The sequence below is a fragment of the Capra hircus genome, chromosome 8, assembly GCF_001704415.2.
Source record: "Capra hircus breed San Clemente chromosome 8, ASM170441v1, whole genome shotgun sequence".
Lineage (NCBI taxonomy): Eukaryota > Metazoa > Chordata > Mammalia > Artiodactyla > Bovidae > Capra > Capra hircus.
The window spans coordinates 109,651,692-109,679,366 of record NC_030815.1 but is presented as its reverse complement, the minus strand read 5'-3'; the positions used below and the strand labels follow the sequence as shown (position 1 = coordinate 109,679,366).

Sequence of the window (27,675 nt, the reverse complement as noted above, 5' to 3'; positions counted from 1 at the left end):
TGTGGCTTTGCGCTGCGTCCACCAAGCACCTGCTGAAGGTACTTGTCCTGGCCCCGAACTGCCCAGCGTCTGTTACAGGAAAAGCCCTCACTTTTCCTAAAGAACCATAACTAGGATAGGAAGAACCAAGAGGCAATGTTGAGGGTTAAAAAGAATACCGAGGGTGGTGTTCCCAGAAAAGTTCGTTCTTGTATTGGGTGGAAAGCTGGGTTAGAGCCGCTTCTCTAAACCCTTTCTCTCCTTCGGTCTTGAGGTCTGTCTCATCTCTTGTGCCAGATTCTGTAAAGAGAAGTTTCTATAAAGAAAGGAGAGAACTAACATGTTTTTAAAAGTGTATTTTTAATTGGAAGATAATTGCTTTGCAGCGTATAGCAGTGTGACTCAGCTGTAAGTTTACATGTAACCCCTCCTTCTTGAGCTTCCCTCCTACCTTCCAAGAACTAACATTTATTGAGGTCCTACTTTAGCCCAGATCCTAGGCCTGGCACTTGACATGCTTTATCACATCTGATTTTATAACAGCTATTTGAGGCAGCCAGTATTCCCATTTGAGTGAAGAGAAAACTGAGGCTCAGCAGATGGGAGGACTTGCCCACTTTTTCTGGCAGCAGAACTGGGCTGATCTCCCTGGAGCTCGCTCCACCTCGCCGTGCAGTAAACATATATGTTTTCTGGCTTTCTATTATTACATTTCTCAGTTACAATACGGGGGCGTTAAGAGCAAAAGCAGACACATTGTCAGGAGTAAATTTTATCTCTGTGGCTTTAAAACACAAACAAAAATAGTAATTCCATTAGTAGGGGAAAATTGCACCATACTGCCGAGTATAAATTTTATTGCTACAGTAACTGTAAAATACAAAGATGATAAATGAAAAGTTGGAACATTTATTATTGGGAATACATTTTAGTGGCATAACTAAAATGCAACCGAATTGAATAATGCCAGTACTTGTTAAAAATTGTAGTCCGCCTCTTGACCATGTGTGTGATTCAGACTGTGGGGCTGGAATTTGCACTTGCTGGCTGTTGGGGGAGGAGGTGCAGGGTGGAGGGGAGGGTGATGGAGCGAGCTGTTTTCTAGAGGAAGTGAAAGTGAAGTCGCTCAGTCGTGTCCGACTCTTTGCGACCCCACGGACTGTAGCCTACCAGGCTCCTCTGTCCATGGGATTTTCCAGGCAATAGTACTGGAGTGGATTGCCATTTCCTTCTCCAGGGGATCTTCCCGACCCAGGGATCGAACCCAGGTCTCCCACATTGTAGACAGACGCTTAACCGTCTGAGCCTCCAGGGAAGTCCAGAGAAGTTCCTGTAAAACCGAAGGGGTAAAACATTTGTGGTAGTCAGTGAAAGTTCAGGACTGGAAAAGTCCTGTGTTCAAGGCTCAGGAGGGGAAAGGTTTTAAAACAGAAACATTTCCGCCATGTGTCATGCCTCTTGAGGAGTGAATCCCAGACTGTCCTGATCAGGAAATGATGGAGGGGGTTGGGCGGGGGGCTGAGGACATCTCCTGGCATCAGTTGGGAGGTGGCCATGGTGGCCTTAGTCCCAGCCCGGAGGGTCTTTTCTCAGCTCTGACACCCGCTGAGATGGGCAGCGAGGCCTCTCAGAGCCGCTCAGCAGGGGCCAGCACCTCCGTCCTCGCAGGCTGGTAGGCATCACTCAGATCAGAGGAGCGACACGCGTGTTAGCACGTTAGTTCTAAGAGGTAATCATCTCATTTGTCAAATGAGGAAACTGAGGTGTAAGAGGTAGTTTAGCCAGAGTCACACTGAGGACGTAATAGAGTCAAAATTTGGAAGCAGATCTGTTCAGCCGCAGAGCCCCTGTTCTTTCTTCGCAGTTATTCACAGTGAATTCCATTAACATGATATCATGACACGGGGGAGGGGCAGCTTCTGAAGGCCTGTTGGTAGCAGGGAACGAGATGGGGATGGAGTCTGAAGGCCTGTTGGGAGCAGGGAACGAGACAGGAATGGAGTCTGAAGGCCTGTTGGGAGCAGGGAACGAGATGGGAATGGAGTCTGTGTTTGCAGCGACTTGTGTCTGAGACGTGGGCCGCAAGCACGGCCCTCTTGACTCGCCGTTTCTCAGTCAGAAGCGCACGTGGCCTGCGCATGAGGGTGCCTGCTCACGTGGCTCCTGGTTGGAGAAATGTTATATACCCTTAAAGTAGGGCATGGGAGGCTGGCAGTGAATAGATTTCTTCTCTTGCCGTTTTCTGAGAATCGAGCTTTAGGTGGAGCCGTTTCCTTTATTTCTCTGCCTTCCGGAAATCCGCAGTCACTTTGGAAATCCGATGAGAACTGCTCTGAGTCTGTGTCTCAGAAATTCACATCTGACCCTGTTTTTCTCTTTTGAGAACCAAAAGGAAAGGCCGTCAGTGGTGGTGGCCCTGTGTCCGGCTCTGGAGCGCCAGCCCCACCGCCGCTGGTCAGGCGGAGCGGGCGCCCCGTGACGCCCCGTGGCACGAGCTCTGGCTTTGCGTTGGAGGCGGGGGGGCACGGGGAGCGGGTGACCTCCTCCCCTGGGGCCCGCAGTCGCTGCTGGTGCTCACGGATGTGCAGGCTTTGAGACGCTTTCCTTCCAGTGGCTGACCTTTCCCCTCAGGTTTGTTCTCTCTGCTGCCTGGCCCCTGTGCTCTCTTCTCTGTGGCTGCACCAGGCGGCGTGTTCGGTCCCTGACCAGGGCTTGAGCGTGTGCCCCCTGCAGCGGCAGCGCAGTGTCTTGGCCACTGGGCCGCCACGGGAGCCGCCCCGCATTCCGCTCCTTGCACACTGGCTCGCACGCCCGCGCTCTGCCTTTCCTGCCAGTGGTGGGGGCGTGCTTGATCGGAGGTTTTGTGGTGGGGATTTGGCAGTAGCTGTCAGATGTCCTGAAAATGTGCTTGTCCTTTGACTTAGTAATTCTGTTTTTAGGAATTGACCCTAAGGAAATCACTGGATAGAATACAAACCACATATATACACATACGCAGATATCACTTATGCGTGTTTAATCGAAATATAGTTGGCGTATAACGTGGTGTACTGCATGACGGATTTAATACATTCATATATTACATTATTTCTGCTTGTGAATTACAAATATTAAAAAAAAAGAAAAAAGCTCAGCACAGGTCTGTGGGAAAAGGGACCAGCAAATATTCTTTGTGTCTTTGGAGCCACTGGAATCTCCATCTGATGCCACTCTTGTGCGTTTTACACCTTTGCCTCTTTTCGCAGCAAAGCAGTGGAGAGCCTTGCCGGAGGGGGCAGCTCTGAAGTTCAGCGGGTGAAGGAAGATGCTCAGAAGAAGGTCCGCCAGGTCGAAGATGTCCTAACCAAGAGGATCCACCTCTTAGAAGAGGTGAGTCTGTAAGCCCTGAGGAGATGGTTCCTCACAGTGGGTTCATACCAGAGGGGTCAGGATCTTGTTCCTTTTTTCTGTAACCTGTCAGGGTGTCAGCAGAAGCGAGAGCCCGCTTCCTGAGTGCCTCCTGGCCCCAGCTCTGCTCTGGGCGCTGTGCGTATGGGACCCGTACCCACATACCCTGCACGCCGCCCTTGACTGTCTGTGTCCTGTCAGTGAGGACACGGACACGGAGGGACAGAGAGAAACGCTAGTCCAGTTTAAGCCCTGTTTAAATGTTCTTGTTTAGTCGCTAAGTGCCGTCTGTCTCTTTGTGACCCCATAGACTGTAGCCTGCCAGGTCCTCTGTCCATGGGATTTCCCAAGTAAGAATACTGGAGTGGGATGCCATTTTTTCCCACTCCATGGGATCCTCCCGACCCAGAATCAAACCTGCCTCTCCTGTGTCTCCCGCATTGGCAGGTGGACTCTTGACCGCTGAGCCACCAGGGAAGCCCATTCAGACTTACGGCTGCTGGTTCTAAAGCCTGTGTTCCGGCTGTCACGCCAGCCTTCCTCTTGTCTAGTTCAGTCTCTGCAGAAGGGAAGCTGAGGCCCGGCGAGGGGAGGGCCCACACAGCTCAGCCCGGAGCCAGGCTTCCCGACTCGCGTGGCTGCGCGGCCCGGGCCCCCGGAGCCCAGCCTCCGGCCCCCATCCTGCCCGTGCTCCCTGACCCCTCTTCTCGGGGAGCCGCTTGTGGAGCCCCTCCTCCCACCGACTCTCAGCCAGGTGCTGCCCGTGACTGGTGGGAGGCAGGAAGCTCCTTGGCCAAAATACATGGTCTCGCAGGTGCTAGAAAGCTTTCCTCCGTGTTCAGCTGGTCCTGAGGAAGGACCGCAGCTCCGTCACTCTTGATCTTCGAAGCCTGCTGTGTCACCTCTTTCTCTGCCTGTGACCTTGATTCTTCTGAGCAGCTAAGAGGGCAGGTGACACCTGGATGGAAACAGCAGACCCGCTTGTACTGCGCTTTACGGCTGATAGTGGTCTTTTCCGTTCTTCCTGTTCACAGCAGCCCCAGGGCGGGTGTAGGTCCAAAATGCCGACGAGGAGCCTGGTGCAGAAGGGGCGGGGAACCTAGTCTGGATCATAAGCAGCTGAGCTGAAAGCAAAAGGAGAGTCTTTCGAGCACAAATTCTGAAGTTAAAATGTAGTTCTGAGACTTCAGGAAACGTGATCTCTTGGTTTAGCCACCTTAGGTTTCCCGGCTCAGTGCTTCCCCGCGTTTTAGGGCCACAGCCTGACTGACGTACGGGGTTGAGTTCCTGCTCTGACACTAGCTTGTCACCTTGGAGAAGACATTTGCCCCTTGAGCCTCAGCTGCCTCGTCTGTGAAATGAGACGGAAGGTGTCTGCCCTGCAGTAATTGTAATAAACTGCAGTGAGCCAGCGATTTATGGGGGGCTTACCATGTCTGAGACACCATACGTCGCACCTAAGAAGGGTTTCTTAGCCTTTTCTTACATGGATTTCGTTCATCCCTTCAGTAAATGTATGAGGTAATCGTCCCTCTTTGAGAATGAAAACCTGGGGCCACGGGCGCAGAGCGGGTGCCAGGTGGTCCGACTGCAGAGCTTTCGTGCTGAGCTGCCCTAGGCTGTCTCTCAGTCTGTAACTTCCTAGAGTGGAGTGAGGATCACAGATAATATAAATAAAGCTCCTTGCTCAAAGCCCGGCATCAGTAAGCACTCAGCAAATAACGGATTTTGCTGTTTTTTTGTCTCAGAACATTGGTAAGTTTTCCCCAGCTGCCATCGAGATAGCCAGGCTCTCGCCCTCTTGGGAAGGTGGTGGTGGAGGACACACTGGAGGGGGCAGGGAGGGGAGCCAGCATTTTCGGAGCCTCCCAGGACGCAGCAGGCATGCGACAGAGTCTCCAGCAACCCTGGAGAGATGGTGCTTATTCGTTTTCTGTTTTCTGTTTATTTAATTATTTATTTGGCTGCACCAGGCCCCAGTTGAGGCACGTGGAATCTTCAGCTGTGGATGTGGGCTCTAGTTCCCTGACCAGGGATTGAACCCTGGCCCCCTGCACTGGGAGCTCTCAGTCTTAGTCCCTGGACTGCCAGGGAGGTTCCTATCCCTGTCTTACGGGTTGGGAAACGGGCTCGGGGCTTCCCTGGTGGCTCAGAGGTCAAAGCGTCTGCCTCCAATGCGGCAGACCCGGGTTCGATCCCTGGGTCAGGAAGATCCCCTGGAGAACGAAATGGCACCCCACTCCAGTATTCTTGCCTGGAGAATCCCATGGACGGAGAAGCCCAGCAGGCTCCAGTCCATGGGGTCGCAAAGAGTTGGACACGACTGAGCGACTTCACTTTCACTTAACGGGCTCAGGGAGGTTAAGGGGCTACTCAAGGTCACCCAGCGAGTAAGTGGGAGAGCTGGGTTTTGAGCCCAGTTCGACCTGACTTTCCTCTTTGGCGTAGTCAAAGGCTGCTGGCCTGAGGGCTCGGAGATTCAGACCCACTGTCAGGCCTCTTTCTTTAGCACCAGGACCTTTCCCCTCACGCAGACGCTGTCCACGCCATCTAGACAGTTTCCCTCCGGCTTCTCTGAGCTCTCAGGAAGAACATAGAGTTTCTCACCACCCAAATCACCTTGGAGGTTTAGAAAATGTACTTTTGAGTCGTGTGGTCATTATCCTAAAAGCAGTGAGGGGCAGTGGGGTGTGGCGTGACTGTGTATGGAGATGATGGTGACTCTTAGGAGTTTATGCATGTTTAGGGATCGAGAAGCACATTTCTCTTCGTACTCGTTGAAGCTGTAAATATTGATCCGATTTTTCAAAACCCCCAAATACGGTTCTTGTAGAGTCTTTTCCACTGGAAATGCCTATTACTCTTCAGGATATAAGAGGGGGAAAATGGCTGGTGAATGTATTTATTACTGATTCTCCCCATGTGTAGTACAATTCAGGGAGGGGAAATGTGCCGGAGAAAAAGTCATAAATATTTATGTTTTAATCCAATTTCCTTTCAAAATGTTCCCAATTGTATTGAAAAATTGCATCAAATGCATTTAATTTAACTCTAGGATGTGAAAGCCGCCCAAGCAGAACTGGAAAAGGCCTTTGCTGGGACAGAATCAGAGAAGGCTCTGCGACTGAGCTTGGAAAGCAAGCTTTCAGAGATGAAGAAGATGCGCGAGGGGAGCCTGGAGATGGCTGCGGCCCTGGAAGGGAAGGACAGGTGGGCTCGCGCCCCCGTGAGGCTCCGACGTCCGTTTGTCTGGCTGCATGATCCACGACAGGGCCTTCCAGCTGGCCCTGGCAAAGAGCCTACCTGCCAGTACAGGAGACACGAAACATGGGCTCCATCCTTGGGTTGGGAAGACCCCCCCGGAGAAGGAAACGGCAGCCCGCTCCAGTGTTCTTGCCTGGAGAATCCCATGGACAGAGGGGCCTGCTGCGCTGCAGTCCACGGGGTCACAGAGAGGCGGACACGACTGCAGTGTCTTAGCATAGCACGGCGTGATCCAAAACAAGGGAGGAGTTACCCCCTTGTTCCCTTCTTTTTCTACTTGGTCCCCGTAGCGAGAAAACTAGGGATAAAATCAGGATGAAAGGAAAAGGATTAGGGTAGTGATATGAGGACAGAGGTAGGATGAGTAGACAGAAATTCATGCTGAGAAGTTCTGCTTATACTAAATTTAGCACTTAGGTTTTGGCCATAAGCTTCCTGGTAGCCAAAGGAAAAAGGGAAAAACAATCTTGGAAGGCACAGACATATTGCTCACGAGATGAAACAAGCTAGTAACTCAGGAGACCCATGTGCAACTGTCTCTCGAGGGGAGGGGCCGCTCTGATTTCTGCTGGCTCTGCTGCGGCCCTCCCTGTGGTGGGACTCCCCTGGGGCTAGAGCCAGTGTGTTCCCTCCCTGAAGGCGGGCCTGCCCAGGAAGCTAAGCTGAGGTCAGAGGTGAGTTCCAAAGCACAGAGCTGGATGAACAGGGCTCTGTGGTCCTGCCCTGGCGAGGTGGGTCCAGATCTGTCACGTGGCCGGCCGCCGCTGAGCAGAGCCCTCCCTCGGGAGGGCCTGGCTTCTGTCCTGGGCTCCCACCACCCTTCTCAAAGGTAGGTGATCTAGCCGCTTGATTTCCTTCAATCTGACCTTACATCTAGTCTGTGTCTCTGAGGCAGTGGGCCTGGAGGAGCCCTGCAGGTCAAATATGGCCCACAGACACTTATATCTGGCCTACACAGTATTTTGATAACTTTTAATTTGTTGCTAACATTAGGAAGAAAAAATCTAATTTCATGAGAAAGTCTAGAATTCCAGTTTCTCTTAAAACCCTGCAAGGCGTGGCAGCAAAGCTTCCCACCTCTGAGCGCGACTTTGCTCAAACCCAGCTAAAACCTAGTCTGGGATCTGAACCCACCCTCTTTCAATAGAATCACTCACCTGGTGTCTAGACTTACTGAGGCTCAGGTTCTTTGTGTCTCAGAAGGGATTCAGCGAGAGGCAAAGTGATAGGCAAGAAGCAGATTTATTAATATAAGACACTTGTGGGAGATGCAGGTGGTCAGGCAAGAGGGCGCTGTCCCGAGGAATAAGTGGGCTACAGTTTTATAATCAAAGGAAAGTTGGAGGTGGGGAGGGGAAGATCACTTTCTTCCTCATTCTTTGGGTCAGGCTCACCTCACTAGCTCCTCCCTTGTATTGGGGAGGAGAGTGTCTGACCCTGTGAGGTCAAACCAGGACTGTCATCACTGATCATCCAGCTCAGCAAAAGGGTGGTGACATGTTTTTTCCCCTCACTGGATGGCCTGGGGCATATTTCATGCTTTTACTTTGGTGAGCAGGCCTGTGCTGGAGTAGCTTCCTTGAGCATCTTCAGCTGCAGTGGTCTCCTGAAGTCCCCTAGGTTTGCTCTCTGTCTGTATTCCCTGGTGGCCCAGTCAGTAAAGAATTCGCCTGCAGTGTGGGAGACCTGGGTTTGATCCTTGGGTTGGGAAGGTCCCTTAGAGGAGGACGTGGCGACCCACTCCAGTATTCTCGCCTGGAGAATCCCCACGGACAGGGGAGCCTGGCGGGCTGCAGTCCACGGGGTCGCGGCGTCGGACGCGACTGAGCGGCTAAGCCCAGCACACAACGTCCTGCTGGGACTTCTGCAGCTGCCTGTGTAACATCCTGTTCTTCCCGGGCGGCAGGGCTGGGCTGGGGTCGTGCTGGACCGAGGCTGCTCCCTGAGCGGGGCAGGGGCTCCAGGTTGGCCACAGTCCGCTTCTTTCCTTAAGGTGACTAGAAGGTGAAGTCGTATCCGACGCTTGGTGACCCCATGGACGGTACCCTACCAGCCTTCTCTGTCCAAGGGTTTCTCCAGGCAAGAATACTGGAGTGCGTTGCCATTTCCTTCTCCAGGGGATCTTCCCAACCCAGGGATCAAACCCGGCTCTCCCACATTGCAGGCAGGCGCTTTACTGTCTGAGCCGCTGGGGAAGTCACCCTAAGCTAACTAAAACCGATCAGTTTTATTGAAGTGTGAGTTACCTGCAGCAGAACAAGTCCGTCTTAAGTACGGTTTGATGACTTTCTGCCTCTCCAGCTGACGGTGTGACTGTCTCAGAGTGGAACCTCTAGAGAGCAGCCTTACTCCTCTTTCCAAGTTTTGGGGGGCATTGCCCCCAAGCTGCCAGTTCCTGCTGGGCTCAGTAATTTTAGTCCTTTTGGGGTGCCGTAACCAAACATGACAGACTGGGCAGCTTATGAACAATAGGAGCTCCTTACAGTTCTGGAGGCTGGGAGTCCGAGAGCCAGGTGCCAGCGTGGGTGCACCGGGGTCCTCGTCTGGGCCTCGGGCTCCTCGTGGTGTCCCCTCAGTCCCCGGCCTGAGGTCTTTCTGCAGCTCCGTTCAGGTTGCCGCTCCTGAGGGTTCCAACCTCTTCCCAAAGGCCCCACCTCCTAATCCCATCACCTTTGGGGGTTAGGATTTCGGTGCAGGACTTGTACAGGTGGACATGAATTGTCAGGTACTCCAATCCATTGCTAGGCGCTTCAGCTGCGTTTAGCTCACGCCTCCCCTTTACCTCCGGCGCTCAGGAAGCTCTGAGACTTCCAAGCCGTTGCTCTTTTTATCCCACCGAGGTGCTTTCTAGGCTTAGCTAGAAAGACTCTTCTGAGGGTCCACTAACAAAATGCTCATTGCTGAATTTTTTTTTTTTTTTAAAAGTAATCATAGCCACTGTTGTTTGTTGAGGTCTGCCGTGTACCTGGGGTCATGGAGCATTTTAAATAGCTTATCTTCATTCCACAGAAGCCGAGTTGTCCCCACTTGATAGCCAAGGAAATGCAGACTCAAAAGTTAAATAGCTTGGCTGAGGTCAGGGAGCAGAGCTTCCTATGGGGTAAGGGGTAATTCGGTGACCCAGAGAGGGTCATGCTCAGCTCTACCTGAGGGGGCCTGGCTGACCGTGGGCGGTGAATGGGTGGGCGTCATCAGGTGGGGGTGGGAGCAGAGCTGTAAGGGGGTCCCGGGTAGACGGAGCGTGGGGGGGCCTCGAGCCGCAGGACGGAGGTCCCTGGACAGGCCCCGGGGTGGGAGGGCGGCTGTCAGCAGGGCCGCTGGCCGCCTTGGCCCTTAAGCCAGGGCCTCAAGGGCCTTGCTGAGGAGTTGGCCCTTTACTGTGGCAGCCAGTCTGTTCACACATTGCCCCGAGAAGCCTCGGAGAGACACACTGCTGTCCTCAGGCTCGCTGTAGCAGGTCTGCTCCGTCGGTCCTGTCCTTCAGTCTCACTGCCAGATTTCCTTGGGAGAGGAGATTTCTCAGTCCACCCCCCGGCCCCGCCCCGCCCCGGCCCAAATTCATAATGCATGGTTGTCGCTAGTGGGGGCTGTTGAAAGCCTTTGAGCAGGAGGGTGACTCGGCCTGGCCATAGTCTGGCTACTCAGGGGGTGGATTGGCCGTGAGTGGGCTGGAGGCGAGGGGACCGCGGAGGCCCCGTGAATTCTGGCTCTTAGTCTCCCACCTGCAAAACGCAGCTCTTCAGTCCTCGGACATGTCTCCTTTGAAGGTGTCTGGCCCCGTTTCCTACCTCCTCCTGCTCCGCTGAGCTCAGGGAACAGCTTAGAATTAATATTTAAATTGTGTTCTCTTTCAGACTGATTGAGGAGTTGAAGCTGTCTTTGAAGAGCAAAGACGCTTTAATTCAGTGCCTTAAAGAGGAGAAATCTCAGATGGCATCTCCTGATGAAACCGTGTCATCTGGAGAACTCCAAGGACTTTCTGCTGCTCTGAGGGGAGACGGGGAGGGCGAGGCTGAGGTGAGGCACGGCGGGGGTGGGGGCTTTAATTACCCGACCGGACCCCCCTGTGGGATGAGTGCATATTCAGTCCCCACAGTCACACACCCTGGCCTTCAAAATACCAGGTCCCTCTTGTGAGCTGAGGGATTAGCAGAAATCCTCCTTTGCCAGGGGCCCTGGCAGGTTTTTTCTCTCCAGTCTCGGGTGTTTGTAGAGTTGGTTAGAAACACAGGCCATGCCTGAGCGCCTCTGTGTTACCGTGTGTTAATATGCTGCCCCTGGGAACTTTGCTTTCATCCGTCGGGTTGTTTGTGGGGTGGTGTCGTGGTATGTAGCTGTTTTGTCGCTGGGGTTAGAGGCGGGCTTGAGGCCAGCTCTGGTCTGAAGCCTCAGAGGCGGTGCAGAATGGAAGGAACTTGCATCGGGGCCTGGCAGCACTCGGAGGGGGCCAGCGTTCCACCTTGGCTGATCTTGGCACCTTGCGAGGCGGCGCTCATGGGCCCCTCGCTGAGTGTAGAGACGCGCTCAGAGAGTTGTTCTGCTCTCCCCGGCTCCAAGAGGTGGGTTACTGGTACAGACCCTGCAGCCCCCGGGCCCCCTGCCCTCTGCCTGGGGCTCCCACAGCCGGCGGTTTTGAAGCAGGTGGGCAGGCCCGGAGGTGCAGGCAGCCCCGGCGGAAATCTTCTGGTTCTGGTTGGAGCCAGGGTGGCTACGGGCCCATTCAGGCCCAGGGGTGATTTGGCGTGCATGGAGCGTCTCAGTCTCTCCGTGGAGCAGGCTCGTCTCTGTCCCGACCCAGCCGTGAGCCCTGTAGCCTCCGTGGCTGCCTCTGGCCATGATGGGCTGCGTCCGCCCCTCCCTCTGGCCCCTCTCGCTCCCTGCGTGGTCTGCAGTAGTGGCTTTTGCCCCTTCCTGCAGCTCCTTGGTTCATGTTCCTTGGGGCTGGTGGTCAGCCGGCGGGGGTTACTTGTCTTGGTGTTCTTTCCTCGGGCGGACTTCAGGCGAGACGTGAGGAGTGGATGCTTGGGTTTGTGAGGGCCTCAGCAGCGGGAGACAGAAAGTAAATGGAGTGCTCACTCTCACTGTTCTGGGAGAGCTCCTCGTCTGTGGGTTCCTTCCGGGCACTAATGAAGGCCTTTTCTCAGGCTGCACAGATGGAGCGGGAAAAGGAGAGAAATCGCTTTGAAGAGAGGATCCAGGTATGTTGATGCAATTTTTGAAAGTGTCTTGAGGATGTATCCTTCGGCTTTTTCCCGGGTGCAGCAGGTAATTCTGTGTGGCAGTAGGTGTCAGTCACTGCCTGCCAGTTAAGCCTTAGGCGCGTGAGAGAGGGTTTGGTAACCTTGGCGATGACTTAGTGGAGTGGGCATTCCCATTTTGCAGATGTAACCCATGAGGCTCAGAGAGGCGAGGTCCTGTCCCCAGGGTCACAGAGTTGGAAGAGGTGCAGCGAGGATTCAGCCCACTGGTCTGACTGCGGAGCCCCTGTTCTGGGGCCCCTCAGTCTCAGCTGCCCATGTCCGAGTCATGCCTGCAGCCGAGAAAGTGCTTTCGTGTCCATCATCTCATCTGATCTTCACAGCAGCCCGGGTGGGAGGCAGTTAGATTAGAAATGAGCTCAGACTCTAAATGCACATATTCAGTCTCCATCAAACCAAGCTCTCTGCAGCTTTTGTAGCATTAAGGAGTGAAATTAATGATCTGTTATTTCTCCCAAATAACCCAGTGTGGTTTCCGAGGCTCTGCTGTGACTGTATTCAGGCTCCAGAAGACACTGGAGTCCTTCCCATGGGAGCAGCTGTCATCATCCTAACTGATTTGATCCCCTTTCTCCACCCATCCCCGTCGCCGTGAGCGGCAACACGGTAACTGGGAGCTGATGCCGCGACGCTCAGTGCTGCTTGGAAACATTAATCACAGGTTGACAGGAAGAAGATAGAATAACTGCGTTTGAGTGTGCTCTTAAAGATATATTTACAGTGCATTTTGGTTAGAACGCATCAACTTAGTGAATCTGTTTCTAATCTAATTTAGGCACTTCGGGAAGACCTGAGGGAGAAGGAAAGAGAAATTGCTACGGAAAAGAAAAATAGTTTAAAGAGGGATAAAGCCATTCAGGGTCTAACCATGGCATTAAAGGCGAAGGAAAAAGAGGTATGTCGGATACACCCGAAGTGAGATTTTTCTTTGTTAGCTTCTGTGACTGGCCTGTCTTACCCTAAATTTTTAGCTATGGGTAAAAAATTTATAAGAGAGCTGAAATGAGTGTGGAAAGTAGGGGAAGGGTCGTATTGTCCGTTAGAAATTCTTCTGTAGAGGCTAATCCAGGGATGGCCAGTATGAATATAATGTGAGTCACAGATGCAATTTAAAGTTTTCTAGTAGCCACATTAAAAGTAGTAAAAAGAAAGAAGTGAAGTTCGAATGTTATCCTTTCACCACGTAAGCCAGAAAACAAAAATAATTAGGAGGTAGTTACCATTTTTAAACTTGGATTTTTGTCTTTGAAGTCCGAATAGGCTTAGCACATCTCAAGTCAGACAGACCACATTTCAAGTGCCCAAAAGCCCAAGTGGCTAGTGGCTACCATGTTGGAGAGTAGGTCCAGTCTTTTGAAAGACAGTAGAAAATTGAGATAACGGTGTTTTGGGAGACAAGGGCATGACTGTGACATCTCACCTGGATGGTTCACAGGCTCCTCCGCGCTGGTCCTTTCTAATCAGACTCAGCATCACCGCCCCTCATCCCACCATCATGTTGCATTCTCTCTTGCTTTTGTCTGCATTGGTGGCACCACCGTAACCCCAGTCACGCCACTTGGACGTCCCCCTTGCCTTTTGCTACCTGGCCCGCTGCCCTGGGGCTCCAAGGTGGTGCCCGGCGGTCCTCTGTGTTCTTCCTGTTGTGGGGATCATGATCCGTCACGCCTGTCGCTGCTCGGCACAGACAGTGGGGACAAAGTCTAGTGGAGACGCAGTCAGCGTGAGGGGTCGTGACTGAGGGGCGCGCAGGGGGCCGTGCAGGTGGAGGGAAGGGGGCCTGGTCCCGCTTAGAGTGGGTGTGGGAGCAGCACCGCAGGCACCCTGAGTGACTTCTGGAGCGTCTGAGCAGCTCAGCGGAATGCTTCCTCTGGGAGCAGGTGTCCGGGCTGAACCTTAGAGGGGGACCAAGAGAGAGCTGGGGAGGCAGGTGGAGACGCGGAGGCTGCCTCATGCAGGGAAGAGAACGCTGGCCAGAGCATTCAGTTAGGAAAGAGCTCCTGGTGTGTTTGTCGAAGCAAAACAGTTGAAGCCTGTCAGAGCATCAAGCACCGAGCTTAAGTGAGGCAAGAGAAGGAGCCAGACAGGCTGCAGGCGGCAGCGGAGGTGGAAGTCAGTGAGTTTAGCTGCTCGGGTAGCAAGGCCATTGCAGGCTCTGGAGCAGGAGGGGTGTGATCGTACTCCCCTCCCAGGGGCTGAGACTGTATCCAGACGGGGTGGCAGGAGGGAGAGGATGGAGGCAGGGAGGCCAGTGCTGAGGCGAGCCCCCTGCACCCCTATTCAGAAAGCCTGAGTCAGCAGTGATCACAGCAAGTAGGAGGGGAGGCGTGGGGCTTACTCAAGAAAGCAAATTGGAAATAACGAAAAATGAGAAGTAAATCTGGGGAGATTTGGTGATTAGATGCAGGACTTGAGAGGAGGAGCAGCGCGGGGCGGCTTCTGTCTGCATGCCTGGGGCTGGGTGCTCCCACCAGCCCCCTTAAAGCGCGTGTCGCGGAGGGCCATGGAGAGACGGGGCGGCCTGGAGGCGGTGAGCCTGTCTGCGGGGGTGCAGTCATTAGGCCGTGTGTGCCTCTTGGTGACCCCGTGTACTGTAGCCCGCCAGGCTCCCGTGTCCATGGGATTTCCTCGGCAAGAATACTGTTTACAAGGTGCCAACTCGGAGGAGCCCTGGACTGTTCAGGTTAGAGGTCCGGGAGGCCGTCGACATGCCATGTCCCAAACTTGGAGAAGGCTCAGGCCTGAAGGTGTGGATCTGGGAGTTAGTCTTCTACACGTGTGAGTGAAATTCTGAGAGCTGGTCTCCTTACCCAGGGAGAGCGTAGGGTGGGCAAGAAGGCGGAGCCTTGGGCTGCAGGGGTTGCCAGTTTCACAGATAAGGAGAGGAAGGTGGCCGCAGGGGCAGGATGCTAATAATCAGGAATCCGGGGTTGGGGAAGCCAAGGAGGAGGAGGGTGAGTAACCGCCGGCGTCAGCTGCAGCGGAGGCTTGGCTCATAATCGCAGTCCGTGTCCGTCTCGCGTGTTGGGAGCTCGGGACCCAGCTGAAGGCGGAGCTCCTTGCTGTGCAGGGCCCCAGGTGGTGGAGCAGCTGGCTTCTCGCAGAGGCCAGGGGCTGGCTGGGGAGTTCGTGGCTGAGTCACTTGAGGAGAAGGTCACTGGAGGGGGCGGAGTTCTGGGAGGAGCCAGGCTGGGTGGTGTGGTGGGTCATCTCTGTGAACAGTACTATTGGGTTGGCTAAAAAGTTCATTTGGGTTTTCTGTAGGATGGTTAGAAAACCCGAAGGAACATTTTGGCCAACCCAATAGTAACCCTCAGGCTGAGCGGGTCATTAAGTTAGCACCTGTGCACATCATGTTGTTCACGCCTCACAGTGCTCGGGGGTGAGGGTGGCATCCTCGTGTTACCGTTGAGGGGTGAGGTCTCAGAGAGGTGAAGTGCCTGTCCTAACGTCGTCCAGCCAGCAGACAGTCACACGAGAAGCGCACTGTTCTTACCACAGAGCCCTCGGTGATACGGGGTCCCAGTTCAGCAGGAGTGGCTTTCGGGCCATGCACAGAGAGGAGACCCCAGCTGCACACTCGGCTACTCTTCCTTATCTTTACCCAGATTGAAGAGCTTAACTCCGAGATCGAAGTGCTCAGTGCTGCCTTTGCTAAAGCCAGAGAGGCCCCCCAGGAAGCGCAGACCCAGAAATTCCAGGTAAGTGTTGGCTTTGTTTGAAGTGGTCCTGCCTGTGACCCTTACCCCTGCGAGGTCAGGACCGTGCCGCTAGGAGCCCAGGGAGCTCCGAGCGGTCGTGAGAACAGAGTTGGCTCAGCCAATTAGAGGAGCTTTTCCCGCAGCTGTGGGCCGCTCGCCAGCCCCCTCCTCAGTCTGACATGAAGACGGTGACCGCTGCGCCCAGCGCTGCGAGTGCGGGGCTTAGGGCCGAGTGCCCTAGCTCAGGAGTTGGAGTAGGCTGTGAGACGTGTGGATTATCTCGTCTAACCTTCACAACCCGGTGGGGAAGCCAGTTTTCACCCCCCACCCACCTTGTATTTGAGGGGTTTCTGGAGTTTCAGCAAGGGTACGCGGCTGATTCACTGTCACACAGCTTTGCAAGGGCCAGGACTTACATGCAGCAATTGCTGATCGTAACAGCTGGCCCCCGCTGAGCATGCACTGTGTGCCAAGCGCTGTGCCACGTGGATCAGCTCAGTGAGTCTGCTCAGCAGCCCCCTGAGGCACTCTTCCTGTCCTTGTTCTCTGCTGAGGACATCCGGGTTCAGAGGATCAAGTAGCTTGCTCAGGGTCACCGTAGTGGAAAGAGCTAGCATGTGACCCCAGAGTCGGTCTCACGCCCCAGCCTGTGCTTCTCCCTGTCCCTCCCTGCCTCCCCTCTGAGCCTGGCTGTTGCGGGCTTCCTGCCCCTGGCCAGGTGTCTGTTCCCAGCCTTGGTCAGTTGACCTGCCTGTTCTCTTTTTTCCCTCCAATATGGGACTGCAAGGACTCGTGCCGGTCACCCCCTGATCGTCCCTCTCTCTTGTTAATTACGCTTCTGTGTTTGGAATTAGCATTTTCTTTCCATGTTATACAGTGTTTGCCTGTTACTAATAACTGGTTAATTGATAAAGCTCCATCATCTGATGAAGCCCATACCACCTCAAAACTCTCCCCTCCCACGTCTCCCGCTCATATTGTTTTTAGTTATAAAGTAGAAGTTAGGAGTTAAATCTAGTTTAAGACTGTTTGGTTCCTAAGATTCATATCCCATGGCTTATCTTTTCAGAGCCTCAGTTCACAGTAAGAGTAACTGAAGTAATTTGGTTTCAATCCTGGTGTATTGCAAGGAAAGATACATTTCTGTTTTGGGACTTTCAGCGTTGCCTTCCCAACTATTTTGGTGGTGGTTGATGAAATGGAGCCAAGATTATACTTTGCACTGAGTTTTTCTTTTCTTTTTTTCTTTTTACTTGCCTTGAAATTAACAAGCCTTAAAAGCTGAATTCTCAGGAAAACCATCCATATTACCCATTCCTTCAGGAAAAAAATATATGTTGGCAATTGATAAGCAAAGACCAGATATCCTTATAAGAGCTGTGATATTTTACTTGCAATTGGCCCTTGAAGGAAAGAAAAGTCTTATCTGTTTAAATGTTACCCTGACTTATTACGTGTATTTATGAGTTTCATAAGCCTCAGCCCCAAAAGCCTGTCCGAGTGATTGTTGAGGTCTTGTAGTTTGGTGTCGGCCAGGCTTCTCATCTTGAGAAGTGTGAAGAGCAGACGCTGTTGCAGTGCCTCAGGTTCTGCCTGGCTTGTTGGCTGTTCAGAGAGCGCTCGTTCAACCCTTAGCATGGAGGTAGCGTGCTCACCTGTTTGACAGGTTGCCAGGACTTCAGCTCAAGTCTGGCTTCCAAATCTGTGCTCTTTCCACTCGGATCACGTGTGTGAATAAATGCATACCAGACCCCTTTATTGGCTCATTAATTACAAGGTATATATAATTTGAATATTGCACAGACCCTTGAAAATGCAGTGTCTTTGACATTTGGGGACCTTTTTGGGATGTTACGTGATTGAACTAACTGTAGCGTCAGAGCCAGAGCTCACAAGGTCGGTGTCGAGCCTGACAGTGGAGCAGCGGTTAGTGGTATTCAGACTCTGGGATTCGGGCCACAGTGCAGAGACATGAGTTCTGAGCACAGGGTGACTCTGAGGACTGCAGTGCGGCCTGGCTGTGCCACCTCTGAAGCCATTTGAACGATGTGTTTTCAGATTGGAACCAGTGTTACGCGTCCTCCACCCCCTGCATGGCTTTGTAAAAGTAACATTGCCCATCGCAAGAAATTCATAAAATATTTAAAATGGTGGAGAGAGGGTGAGAAAAGCCACCAGTAAACCCACGTCTGGAGATATTCACTCTCAACACCTTAACTCTTTCAAAGCGCATATATATATATATATATATATATGTATGTATCACCTCTGAAGAATTAAACAGCATCATTCTGCGTTCTGTTCTGTAGCCTCTTGTTTTCACTGAACATTCTCGCCACAGCAGTACATGTACATCTAGCCAATCCTGATTTTTTTTTTTAGATCTAGCCAATCTTTAAAAAAACAATATTTTGAGATACTTATAGATTCACCTGCAGTAAATTTCTCCCTGCTGTTTACCTAGTTCCCCCGCAGCGAGCATCTTGTGTGACTATAGGACAGTGTCATGACCAGGATATTGGTGCCGTCTGTTGACCTCACTCAGAACTCAGCAGTTTGACATCACTCGTTTGTGAGTGTGAGTGTGTGTGCGTGTGTGTGCGCGCGCGTGTGCGCACGCTTTTTATACAGTTTTTTTAAACAGCTGCATATAGTCCATTGTATATATCTTATTATTTTCACTGGGAAGAACTTGGGATGGGACATGGAGTTGCATCTGACGCTGCCTCACCAGCTTGCCTCGTCTTGGGGAAGGTATTTGAACTCTCCAGCCTGCCTACACACCATAAAATCCAGATGGTCACACTGACGTCCCCTAATCCTTATCAGGCTTACGTAGATTGTGTATCTGGGCATAGGTAGTAACTCACTAAACGTTAACTCATCCTTAAGTTGGGTGATGTAGTTCTGGCATAAGAATATAGTAGTATTTATTTTGGTCTGTTTTCAGATTCTGTTAATGACGTACACGTAGCTTTTAGCTTGAGGAAACTCTCCATATCATCTGTTGATTGAAAGATAGTAGAGTAAGTGAGGGCAGAGGGGCCTAGATTGATTCATCCTGCACCAGCTGGAACAAGACCGTATGCTATCATCTCGCTCCTTTACAACAATCCTGGGAAACAGCGATCAGCCTCACAAGCAAGATAACGAACTTTAGAGAAATTAACCTCTCCCGGGTCACACAGTCTGAACTGGCCTTGCAGCTCTGGCCCTTCTGCTCTTCTTAGCGAACTCATCGTTTTTACACTGTGGAGAACAATTGTGTGATGTTATTTGGGCTTTCGTTTCTGACCATGTCTCCCTGGGCCAGATGTTGCCACCTGTTCATTAGGCGCTTGAGTGATGAAATGGAATCCGGAAGTCAGGCTATCCTGCAGGAAAAGGCTAAAAAAAAAAAAGACAAAAAACCACCTCTCCAGAGAAGCTTTCCGCAGGGCCATCTAAGAGGAATTCAGCATGGGAAGTATTTTCATGAAGGGAATCGGTTGTATGAATCTGAGTTTTTTGAACTTAGATTTTTTAAAGAGGCTTTGTGTTATTTGCATGGTTTTCCCACAGGACTTTGATCACTTTATTAATATCTATTATTTGAATAACAACCATTGCTGCTCTATATTTGACAACTCTGAACTGGTATTCTTGTCTCTAGCCTTCTCCCATTGAATTCAGTCTTCTTCTTATAATTTTTTGTAGTTTATTGGTGTTAATTGGAAACTTCCCTGGAATGGGCGAGGTGTAAAATGCCCTGGAAAGAGCACAGGCTCTGGAGTCATGTGAGTCCCAGGTTTAATCCCTTATGGTCTTAGGACAGGCCAGTCATTTAACAGCCTGAGCCTTAGTGACTTAAAGAGGGATGATAATGTGTATTTTGTAGGGTTGGTATGCTGCTGCTGCTAAGTCGCTTCAGTCATGTCTGACTCTGTGCAACCCCATGGACTCTGACTCTGTGCAACCCCATGGACTGCAGCACGCCAGGCCTCCCTGTCCATTGCCAGCTCCTGGAGCCTACTCAAACTCATGTCCATCAAGTCAGTGATGCCATCCAGCCATCTCATCCTCTGTCATCCCCTTTTCCTCCTGCCTTCAATCTTTCCCAGCATCAGGGTCTTTTCAGATGAGTCAGTTCTTGGCATCAGGTGGCCAAAGGATTGGTGTTTCAGCTTCAGCATCAGTCCTTCCAGTGAATATTCAGGACTGATTTCCTTTAGGACAGACTGGTTGGATCTCCTTGCTGTCTAATCAAGAGTCTTCTCCAACACCACAGTTCAAAAGCATCAGTTTTTTGATACTCAGCTTACTTTATAGTCCACCTCTCACATCCATACATGACCACTGGCAAAACCAAAGCTTTGACTAGACGGACCATTGTCGACAAAGTAACGTCTCTGTTTTTTAATATGCTGTCTAGGTTGGTCATAGCTTTTCTTTCAAGGAGCAAGCGTCTTTTAGTTTCATGGCTGCAGTCACCATTTGTAGTGATTTTGGAGCCCAAGAAAATAAAATCTGTCAGTGTTTCCACTGTTTCACCATCTGTTTGCCATGGATTGATGGGACCAATGCTGTGATCTTTATTTTTTGAATGTTGAGTTTTAAGGCAGCTTTTTCACTCTGCTTTTTCACTTTCATCAGGAGACTCATTAGTTCCTCTTCACTTTCTGCCATAAGGGTGGTGTCATCTGCATATCTGCTGCTGCTGCTAAGTTGCTTCAGTCGTGTCCGACTCTGTGACCCCATAGACGGCAGCCCACTAGGCTCCCCCGTCCCTGGGATTCTCCAGGCAAGAATACTGGAATGGGTTGCCATCTCCTTCTCCAGTGCATGAAAGTGAAAAGTCAAAGTGAAGTCACTCAGTCGTGTCCGACTCTCAGCGAGCCCATGGACTGCAGCCCACCAGGCTCCTCCGTCCATGGGATTTTCCAGGCAAGAGTGCTGGAGTGGGGTGCCATTGCCTTCTCCACTGCATATCTGAGGTTATTGATATTTCTCCTGCCAATCCAGCTTGTGCTTCATCCAGCCTGGCATTTCACATGATGTACTCTGCATATAAGTTAAATAAGCAGGGTGACAGTATCCAGCCTTGATGTATTCCTTTCCCAGTTTGGAACCAGTCTATCTACTGGTTCCATGTCCAGTTCTAACTGTTGCTTCACATATTATCAGCTCTTTGTAAACAGTGGTTTTAAGGTTTTATCGTGTGGCTTTGTCGTACTTTATTCACTTTCATACTTTGCACGCTTAGGTTGCGTCTTACTTTTTATTCTGTGATGAATGACGGTATGTAAAGCGTCCCCCCCGTATGTTTGAATTCTTCTCCTGAGATTGAGCCCTAGGAGTGGAATCACGGGGCTGGTTGTGAGCCTCTGCGCAGTGTGGACATGCTTGATCTGTGATCTGTCCACAGGAGCCCCGTCAGTACATTTCTCAGCTTCTAGCTTCTAGACGCTTGGCCAGCTCTGGAGAGGTGAATGTTGATTGTATCATTTCACAGTGAGCTCGCCAGCACTGGGTATTCTCGTTAAAACAATCTCCCTTGTTATGTGAAAGCTTGTTTTTAATTTGCCCTTTTTGATTGTTGATGACTTGCGACATTTTTTCATGCTTGATAGTCACATATGTATTTTTTTCCTGCTGAACTGTATTACTGAAGTAAACCTGTTCTTGATGCGTATAGACATCTGACTCTGCTGAAGTTAAAGCCTCTTGTGGCGGCTGTCGGTTACCCGGCTGACCATTCCTTCTCTAGGTGACTGGATTGGAGCCGTCCTAACAGAGATGAACATTGCTCGTGCTTGACTGCATCTCTGCCTTTTAAATGAAATTCTTTATTTTCTATCTTTTAAAAATAACAATTTTTAAAGCTATTATAGAAATAACATGCTCAGTAACCCTATATTTGAAAATACAGAGAGGTAAAGGAAAAAAATCATGTGTTCACACCCCACTAAAGAGAGTTACTAACATTTGTGCTTCTTTATCATCTTAAAAAAGAAAAAAGTTCTTTTACACAATAACTTTAGTCTTCCCCCCTCCCCTCAATATCAACATCGTATCATAAAGGATACCCTGTGTTATTTAAAAACATCCATATAATTTTTCTTTGGGTCCTGAATGTAGTTTATGTTAGTTTCCATGCCCCCTGCCCCACCCCCTGGCCCCGAGGGTGACCGAGGAGCACCTGTTTCTTGGTTTGTTCACTGAGCTGTGACAGTCAACCCAGCTTCCCTCCTCTCCTCTTCTTCTAGGGGTCTGAAAATTACGAGGCCGCTCTGTTAGAAAAGGCAGCTCTTTTGGCTGAGCTGCGCTCAGAAAACCTCAGCAAGAGCACAGAGAACCACAGACTGCGAAGGAGCATTAAGAAGGTCACCCAGGAGCTGAGCAACCTGCAGCAGGAACGGGAGAGGCTGGAGAGGGCGCTGGAGGCAGCCCACCAAGAGAGGAGCAAGGGAGACCAGGAACGGGAGAGGCTGGAGAGGGCGCTGGAGGCAGCCCACCAAGAGAGGAGCAAGGGAGACCACACCCTCCACGTGAGTGCTGCCACTGGGCCTCTGGAATGGGGGGCAGCAAGCCTGGGGGCTGTGTGGCTGGGTCTGGTTTTAGGGAGATAGATATTCATTGCTGAAAAGTTAGAAGAACCCCCAAACAGAAACTATTTCACTCATCTTCTCATCACCTAGAAATGACCAGTCTTAACTGTTCGGTGTTCTAGTCCTTTTATCCTCTCTCTCTCTCACAGACACGGACACGCACGTGCACATTTATTAGTATCGAGCTGAAAATGCATTTTTAAAACTTTTTGGCCATGCGGCAAAAAAAGTTAGTTCTCTGGCCAGGGATTAAGCTCGTGCCCCTACATTGGAAGCGCAGAGTCCTAACCGCGGGATCACCAGGAAAGTCCCTGAAAATGCATTTTTGTACTCTTTTATTTTTTTATTCTTTTATTTTGGTGTGTGTCCATTATGAGTTTTCTTGAGAAACATTTTTTTTTAAATATGTGAACACAGTAGTTCATCGCTTGAGTGTGCTACAGCTTATTTAACTAGTCCTTACTGTAGGATATATAGTTCATCATACTTTCTTCATTTTATAACAAGTCCTGTAAGAAACATCCTTGTACATAAATACTGATCAACTGATTTTTCCTGATAGGAGTATAATTACTCAGTCAAAGACTAGCATATATTTAATGCTATTTTATAGATACATTCAAATTGTTCTCCAGAAAGATTATACCATGCTCCCTAGAGGAGGGTGATCTTTTTAAAAGACTGCTCTATTTAGCATTGAGTGTTAGAATTTAAAAACGTTCTCTCTGAATTTGGTAGACAAAAATCATCTCTAACAGTTTCTACTGTATTAATTTTTTTGAGAGATTTGCTCACCTGGTGTTACATAGCCGTGCTTCGTTCTTTCCCCCTGCTGTGTGCTGCCCTAGTATGTGAGGTTTATGGTTACTTGTCCATTTACTGTTGACGGAAACCTGGGCTGGACCTTGCCTTTGGCCGTCATAACTGACAGCCTGTTGAGGCAAACACATGTGTTTTCTATTGTGATTTCTGTTACATCTAAACTTCAGTATTCAGCATCCTTGGAGCAGGGCATGGCAACCCACTCCAGTATTCTTGCTGGGAAAATTCCACGGACAGAGATGCCTAGTAGCCGACAGTCCATGGGGCCGCAGAGTCGCACACGACTGTCAGATTCCACATTCAGCATCCCGAGAGTCACGTCCACTTACAAAGCCTTGGTGCGGTTGGGTAGGATGGGGTCTGAGGCTGAGTGATCACTGACACTCGGGTTCAGTTCCCTGCACGGGGGCCTGGGGCAGGTCGAGTCACGGGAGGGCTCCAGGGAGAGCCCACAGGTTCCAGGGTCCTCTGGTGGCTGCCCTTAGCAGGGATGGGACGCCAGGATCCATAGTTTGAAGTTGTAATGCTGACACCAACAAGGGGAGTGAAATACCAGTGTTTGTTTATTTTAACAGAAATTTCAGTAGACAGCAAGAGAGCAACAATGGAAACTTGAAAGGAAAAGTGAAGTCGCTCAGTCGTGTCCGACTCTTTGCGACCCCACGGACTGTAGCCCGCCAGGCTTCTCTGTCCATGGGATTTTCCAGGCAAGAGTGCTGAAGTGGGTTGCCATTTCCTTCTCCAGGGGATCTTCCTGACTCAGGGATTGAAACCGGGTCTCCCGCATTGCAGGCAGACGCTTTACCGTCTGAGCCACCAGGGAATGGAAACTTAGGAAAATAAAAAATGTCGCCTAAAGTTCCACAGCCCTCCTACAGTATCACACTTCAGCCCTGCTGCATGGGGGCCCGGCTGAAGCAGATGCGTGCCCTTTGGTCACCTGCTTTACCGCGAGCGCCTCCCCCGTGCCTCTCTCCCATGGCCAGCTCACCGTGTTGTTTAGGCTCCAGAGCAGTCCTGCTGAAGGGTGCATATGCTCCATGGAGTAGATTTCACATGACTTACCTGATAATTTCCTGCTCTCCTGGACAGTTTGCCTGTTTCAGTAATACCGCAGTGCACGTCTTTGGGCAGTAAGGCATTGTTTTCTTGAAATGCCAAGGATCTGAGGAGTGAGATCACTGGGCCAGATGATACAAATATTTTACACTAGTTAATCACGCTGCCAAGTTATTTGTTCAAAGGGCCGGATTAATTTACGCTGCCACCAGCAGTACTGGAGTCTACCAGTTCATTGCACGTTATAAAAAACCTTTTTCTCGTATTTATGCAGTGTTATTGAACAGCAAATGTATCTGGGCTAGATGCTGATGGAAGTATGTGGCATGACCTCTGAATGTTTTAATTTTTTCTTAAGGGAGATGAAAATGTCATACATGGCAAAATGCAAAGCAGTGGAAACCCAGAGCTAATTCATGCAGCTTATGTGTTCAGTGCGGAAGATCCCTGTGGCAGAGAGTAGTCAGGAAAACTTCCTAGGACAGCAGTCCCCAAACTTTTTGGCACCAGGGACCAATTTTCCTGAAAGACAGTTCGTCCCTGGACCGGGGGCAGGGAGGATAGTTTGGGGATGATTCAAGCTCACTACATTTATTGTGCACTTTTTTTAATTGTTGTAACATCAGGTCCGCCTGAGGTCATCTGACATTAGATTGAAGGGGTTGGGGACCCGTGCTTTTGGAGGAGATGACACTTGAGTTGAGTGAGCAGTGTGAGATTTGAGTCGTGTGGCTTTATAGATGAGTAAAGAAGAAACTGGCCAGAAAGGGTCCTTCTATAGAGGTCAGTTTTCATAATCAATTCCTTCAAGATCCTTCACTGTTGGATAATTTTCTTTCCCCCTTAGTTTAGTTTATCCCCTCTGTTCCCCACTATCATTATAAAAATGTTTATTCAGTAGAAATTGGATTTTGGGGCTACATAGGCATGAGCCTGTGCGTGAGCACACACACACACACACAAACCTATAAAATATGTAATTGTTTCTTTACCTTATGACTTACTCTTGGTAAACATTTGAAATGGCTGTGTAACTTTATATCAAGGGGGGTACGCTGTAATTTATTTACCTATCCTTGTATTGTTAGACATTGTTGGTTTCATAATTCACTTATTCATGAAAACCCTGATGCTTCCTAAAGGAATTTTGGCCTGCAGTTGATAAGAAGATTTCTAAATAATATGCATACATCTTCGTAAGGAGGCAAGGAATGCTTGGCAGGAAGTGGAAGGGGCATGTGACAGGGAGAGGGAGGGATTGGATCAAAGTCTACTCTGGGTGGGAGGTTTTCTTTTTTTGCAGGGCCAGAAACTCCGTTCCTTAAGGAACTCATGCAGAAAAAGGAGTGTATTACTTTGGATAACTAAACACCTGGAAGCACAGTGCTGGCAGGAACTCTGCCAGGACAGAGACTGTGTCTGAGCTAGCTTCTGTTCCTGGCGTCCACTCAACCCCAGCTCCGGGTGGTTGGACCCACCACTGCCAGGCTTGCTGGGACGGCCACTGCTCAGTTCATTGCGAGAGAGGAAGGAGGACTCATGCACTCAGCCCTGGTCAGGAGGCCCGAGGGCTGAGCTGCCGAGAGGTTCAGCTCGGGTCACAGGCTCGTTCTTCGTCAGAAGTGCGAGCGTGCAGGTGTGAGCCCGTGCTCCGTCACTGGCGGCTCCCCCAGAACCCCGAGCTGGGAAGGGATCAGCGCTTCCCAACAGAGAGCGTGGCTCTCTTTCAGGGCCAGTGCCTCTGTGCTCGCCTCAGATGTGTGTGCCTGTGACTCAGCATCCTTGCGTCTCATCACGGCTGCTCTGCTACATTAGGTCGTGCTTGTTTCTTACAAGACAGTCTGGCCGTGTTGTTTTTCTTTGTGCTGCGTGTATTGCATCACAGCAGCATCTCCACTTAACCTCTGGCTTCATCCCAAGAATTCGCTGTGTCCGTCTCATCAGTGTGTTCTGTACCCGACTCTGGGGGCACTGGCTTGTTCAGGGTCTGGGAAAATGTGCTGGGGTGACTTTACCTTATGGTGCAAAGATGCATGCAGAGGTAGAGGGTGGCCCACCAGCCTCGTGTGTCATCAGCTGGTTCTGTTAACTAAGCTCTTTATTAACTAGAGCCTCCCACGCAGCAGCTGCTATTGCAAACAGAAACCCAGGCCTTTTGGTGGCCTCTGAGTCTGGCTTGGCAAAGGAAAGGAGTCCGTTCATGCATTCAGCCACACTGAACGCTTTGTGCAGGCCCTCTGCTTGGCCTGGGGACAGCTCCCTAAAGGAGACAGAAGCAGAGTGCCCGCGGGAGCACGGAGCAGGATCAGAGGAGGTTCCAGGGAAAGTGACCTTTGAACTAGTTCTGAAGTGTGAGTTGAAGGTTATGATGTAGGCGAGGGAGAGGAGGGTTTTGTACAGGAGACGAAGGTACAGGTGTGCGAGAGTGTGGTGTTTGGCGGAAGAAGAGTTTGGAGTGGTAGTGGACGGTGCTTTAACCTGGAGAGAGGTTGAGTTGTAGAGGGCCATGTCACAGCTGGGGGAGTGGACGTGACCGCCAGGGAGTGCGGCCCCCGTTGAGGGGGACTTAAGGAGAGGGTTGTTAGGATCAGGTGTGCAGTTTAGAGAGCCTTGCCTGGTGGACGTCTGGAGAATGGATTGGCTGCAGAGAGCCCTGAGACAGGAAGATGAGAACAGGCGCGTGGCCTGAGAGAGCGGCTCCGAGGAGCCGGGGCAGAGGAAACGAGGAGGAGCCCATGCCTCTGCGGTGGGGCCGCTCAGGCGTGGCTTCTGGGCGGTCCGGGTGCATACGCAAAGCTTTCCCCACCAGGACTCTTGAATAATCAGCATGTACTTGAACTCCCCTGCCTCCCACAGGTGGAGCTGAAGAACATTGGTAAGAAGATAACGTTGCAAAGTAGACAGCCGGGGGGCCTGCTGTTAGAGCGCAGGGAGCTCAGCTCAGTGCTCTGTGGTGACCCAGAGGGCTGCGTGGGGGGCGGGGGCTCCAGAGGGAGGGGCTATATGTGTGCAGAGGGGCCTCCCTGGGGGCTCAGCTGGTAAGAACCCCCCTGCAGTGCGAGAGCCCTGGTTCTATCCCTAGGCTGGGAAGCTCCCTGGGAGAAGAGACCGCTACCCACTCCAGTGTTCTGGGCTGGAGAATCCCATGGACTACAGCTCATGGGGTCGCAAAGAGTCGGACACGGCTGCGCGACTGCCGCTTCGGTTTCACAGCCGATTCGCTTTGCTGAGCGGCAGAAACTAACACAGCAGTAAGGCAGCTGCGTGCTCAGCCGCGCGGTCGCACGCCGATGAAGAACAAAAGCGCGCCAAGCGCTGGTCTTTTTCTCGGTTCACATTCAGCTCCATCTTCAGCATCCTATTTGGTAGCGAAAATTGGTATCAGAGTGGCAGAAATGAAGCAAATATGATTTCTTAGGTGTGGATTTCTTTGGTGTACTTTGCAGTTAATAAAAGGACTGCTTGTCTTTCCCTTGGCGCTCACAGCCCTGCGATTGGGCATAGAACAGGTTATTCCCATTACACAGATTAACTGGAGCCTCAGAATTTAAATAGCTTTTAAAAAAAAGAATTTAAATGGCTTGATCATGGTCACATAGAAGAGGATAAATAATGTGA

General features: G+C 50.9%; 1 protein-coding gene across 8 annotated transcripts in view; it reads left to right on the top strand.

The window, feature by feature from the left end:
* Positions 1 to 27,675, top strand: part of CDK5RAP2 (CDK5 regulatory subunit associated protein 2) — a 180,943-nt gene that overhangs the window by 42,410 nt on the left and 110,858 nt on the right. For all 8 annotated transcript variants that reach the window (XM_018052695.1, XM_018052692.1, XM_018052698.1 and 5 more), the window contains 7 exons: positions 3,225 to 3,348; positions 6,422 to 6,576; positions 10,485 to 10,647; positions 11,775 to 11,828; positions 12,664 to 12,783; positions 15,497 to 15,589; positions 21,835 to 22,116. In XM_018052695.1, the coding sequence (XP_017908184.1) occupies positions 3,225 to 3,348; positions 6,422 to 6,576; positions 10,485 to 10,647; positions 11,775 to 11,828; positions 12,664 to 12,783; positions 15,497 to 15,589; positions 21,835 to 22,116 (991 nt within the window). The remainder of the gene's footprint in view (positions 1 to 3,224; positions 3,349 to 6,421; positions 6,577 to 10,484; positions 10,648 to 11,774; positions 11,829 to 12,663; positions 12,784 to 15,496; positions 15,590 to 21,834; positions 22,117 to 27,675) is intronic.